Source organism: Vollenhovia emeryi, unplaced genomic scaffold (genome assembly GCF_000949405.1).
Source record: "Vollenhovia emeryi isolate VEMERY1.0 unplaced genomic scaffold, V.emery_V1.0 DF939766.1, whole genome shotgun sequence".
Taxonomy (NCBI): Eukaryota; Metazoa; Arthropoda; class Insecta; order Hymenoptera; family Formicidae; genus Vollenhovia; species Vollenhovia emeryi.
This window is the reverse complement of record NW_011966600.1, coordinates 1-3,852: the sequence shown is the minus strand read 5'-3', so window position 1 is coordinate 3,852 and position 3,852 is coordinate 1. Positions and strand designations below refer to the sequence as shown.

The 3,852-nt window shown below is 51.1% G+C and overlaps 1 protein-coding gene across 1 annotated transcript in view; it reads right to left on the bottom strand.

Moving 5' to 3' along the window:
* LOC105556804 overlaps nucleotides 1-3,813 on the bottom strand; it is a 9,038-nt gene extending 5,225 nt beyond the window's left edge. The window contains exon 1 of the mRNA XM_012003914.1: nucleotides 1,628-3,813. Coding sequence (XP_011859304.1) covers nucleotides 1,827-3,371 — 1,545 coding nt within the window. The 5' untranslated portion in view covers nucleotides 3,372-3,813 and the 3' untranslated portion in view covers nucleotides 1,628-1,826. The remainder of the gene's footprint in view (nucleotides 1-1,627) is intronic.
* Between the last annotated feature and the right edge of the window lie 39 nt (nucleotides 3,814-3,852).

Sequence of the window (3,852 nt, the reverse complement as noted above, 5' to 3'; positions counted from 1 at the left end):
CCTTGTAGCTCTTTGAAACGACCCATTCCTTTTAAAAGGTTTTCGGCATTGCTTCCCCTCCAGACAGGCTACGCAATTCCAATTCTCCTTTTGCGGATCTGAAAAATGCATACCGGATACAAGACCATCTCTTAACATTACCATATACTTGTGGTGGAGGTGGCCAAGTCGTCTATGCCACAATTCGAAGTCACGTGATGACGTCATCATGGCTGTCTCTTGCGTCGATTCTGAGGAAGATTGTGTTGCTCCCACTCGAGCTATTGATTGTTATTGATCCAGTTGATAGAGTCCACCAATCTTGGCAGCAGTCACTTGGATCCTTCCCTTTACATTGCATTCTGCAGTGTCATACACTCTGCAATTCTTGGAATCAAACACGACCGTTAGACCCCTTTCAGTCATCTTACTGACAGATAGTAAATTCGCAAAAAGTTGTGGTACATGCATCACATTAGATACGATCCGAGTCTTTCCATTGGATAATTTGATTTCTACTTGCCCAGACTTCTTACTTTTACAGATTGAATTGTCTGCAACAGAGATTTCCACCGTCTCATTGCTCGTTGAATCCATTAACCAATCTTCCCGATGAGTCATGTGAGCTGTCGCTCTACTATCTATGTACCAATCTTCTGTCTTGAAGTTCCTTGCCAGTAGAGCCGTCGTCGCGGTGAGCAACAGCGCATTCTTTCCTTTTTCTTCAGATTTCGATGGCTCTTCTTTGGTCTTCTTGTCTTTACGCCCCTTTGCTTTCTTAAGATCAGGACATTTTGGCTTGATGTGACCCTCTTTATTACAACCGTAGCAGATTAACTTCCGTTCATTTCTTGAAGATCGTGCACGTCCCTTATGACCTACTGCCAACACGGATTCCTCCTTCCTTTCATCTGCTTTTCCTGCAGCATCTTGAAGTAACCGCGTCTTGACTACTTCCGAGCTTAGCACATCATGAGTGGCTTGTAGTCCTGACTTCATTGATTCGAATTTAGGCGTGGCTGGAAGTCCGTGCAGCAAAACTATGGCCAGAAACTCGTCGTCGACAGGCTTCTCTATATCGGCTAACTTTTGGGCTAAAGACATCGCTTCCGTGACATATTGTTTCGTGGACGAATAATCCTCTAACCTTAGGTTAAACATGGACGTCAGCAATCCGAGACGTCTATTCAGACCTTTGTCTTCATATATTACTTGAAGATTCTTCCACGCTTCTTTAGCAGTGGCCGCCGTACGTACGTGAGCATACGAAGCAGGTTTAATGCTCAAACAAATCTTAGCTAATGCACGCTGATCTTGATCGGGGTTTACATTGCTTCCTACAATACAATTCCACAAACCTTCATGTATCAGATACATTTTCATTGCGAATTTCCAGTTGTTGTAAGTAGCAACTCCATCCAGCTTGTTTATCGGTGGCAGGCTTCCTCCAACGGTCACCGATGTATGCGTAGAGGCTGTGGGCTTCTCAGCGTCGGTCTTCATCATCAAGAGATGTGTTCACCAGGAGTACGTTCGTATACCTTCGAACGAAGATCATTCGCGAGCTTAACCTCACTCGGTCATATGTCGCGACTTAACTTGTCGCGCAGCGGTAGCGCTCTGGGCCCATAACCTGAAGAATGCTTACCTTCGTATTCAAGAGTGAGGGAACCGCAAATTAATCTTGCCTTGCAACGTTCTCAATATATATATATGCGTGTATTATAAAATAAACGGTACAGCGGTAGCGCTCGTAGTACATCTTACATACAGCGTGTAGAGCGTGGTTGAAAAAAAAAGGCTAGTCATGTAGGACAATAGTACCAACTTAAGAAAAACAAAAAGAACTAAGGGCAGAGTAACAAGATTACCAATATGAATATGGATCTATTCTCAACAGCCAGGGCAGGAAGTTGTTGTTGAGTGCCGTGTACAATCCCTGAGAGGATCCAGCCAAGCGCCGTCTGCTGTGCGATCGGCTGTTGAGGGCCGCCCTTCTTCAGGCCTTCCTGAATGATGAGGTGGAAGACGTCGGCTCCCAGGAGGAGATCCACGGGGTCGGAAGTGCCGAAGTCTGGGTCGGCCAATGAGAGGCCCTGTACGTGTGCCCATTCGTGGCTCGCCGTCGACAGTCGAGCGCCGTAAGCCGATATGCGCGGCAGGACTAAGGCGTTCAGCGGCATGGAGAAGTTCGATGTCCTAGAGGAGAGGTGCACACTGACCTTGCCATTGCTGTGCGACGTCCGCCCACACTGATGATCGAGACCGGCGCGGCACTTCGTGGTAGTCTGAGGCGTTGTCAAGGCCTCTGAAATGAGCGAGATCTCGGATCCAGAGTTGATGAGCGCTCGTGCTGATTGTTTAGTGCCATGACGGTCAGCGACGTTGACTCGTGCTGTGGCAAGGAGAACCGTGGTGCTCCTCATGCTTCGTCGTTGCGCGTGATGCGAAGTGGGGTTGTTGCCGGGCGAGCTGGCGATGTAGGCGTCGTGCGTCGATGAGTGGTGTCGCGCGTTGCACGCGGCACTTGATTTTTTCGATTGGCACTCGGCGACTTGGTGCTTCCCGAAACAGTTGAAGCAAAGCTGCTTCGACTCCACGATTCCCTTCTTCTCTTTGGCCGACTTCTTTTGGAACTCGCTGCAGAAGAGGATGTAGTGATCTTCCTCGCAGAGTGCACATCGACCGCCTTTCCTTGTCGGTTTTTGCGTCAAGTGCGATCGTGCGGACTTTGTCGTTGCACTGGTGCTCTTGCCTGAGCCTGGTAGTGTTGATTCGGCTTTGTGCGGTTGCAGTGCCTCCAATGTCCTCACTCGACGCTCCACAAAGCTCTTCAGGGTCTCGTACGATGGCGGCTCGGAGGTTCCACTCACTTCTGCCTCCCACTCACGACGAGAACGCGGATCGAGGGTCTCTGTGACAAGATGCACAAAGAGGTCCGAGCTTTTGGAGATCGGGCGTCCGATACTCTCCAAGGTTCCGACGGTACTCAACATCCCATGGAAGAGGCGTTTGAGGTCACTCACTGACTCACTCTTCATCTTTGGTATTGCCGTGAACGAGGCGAAGCAAGATCTCACCAGCAGGCGCTTGTTCTCATAATGGTCGGTCAGGATGGCCCACGCTCTCTTAAAGTTCTCCTCTGTTGTAGGTAGATTCGCAATGAGCGGTGCCGCTTCTCCTTTCACGCTTGTCTTCAGGTAGTGGAGGCTCTCCACTCCCGTCACTGAGGGATCAGCAGAGACAAGTGACAGGAATAGATCGCGGAAGGCCGGCCACTCGTCACATTTTCCGGAGAACGTCGGGAGTTGGATGCGAGGAAGCGTTCGCCTTGATTGCGGTGCGGCCTCAGTCGCCGTCCCTGCCGCGGGCTCCTTCATGTCACGTATCATGTCTGTGATGGAGCCTCGTTGTGTGATGAAGAACTCTTCCACCGTTCCATAGTCTATGTTTTTAATGTAATCCGTGTCCTTGATTGCCTTTTTTTTCTTTTTTTTTTACGTGTGGAAATCCTTTATGGATACCCGGGCCCCCCTCTGGGAAGGGAGTTTACAAGTGGCCCGGGTTATGTGGGACTGCCCCCCTAATGACGATCGGGGTGCCGCCGCTAGCGTTGCGGCGGCTGGGCTTACCCACTAAAACCACACGGTGACCTGCGCGGTGCTTTACTTGGAGGACGCCCAGGATGTGGCAGAGCCATTGCTTCTGGGCGCCCCCGCACCGGCCCGCCGTTTAACAGGCGGGCCTCGCGCTCCCTCCCCCGTTGTTGTGGGGGAGGGGGGACTCCCCCCCGCAGGGGGAGTCCACTACTCTTCTGGGCGACAGAGGCGGCCACAACCTCTGCCGCCCGCCTCCGTGGAGGCAGGGCCTGAC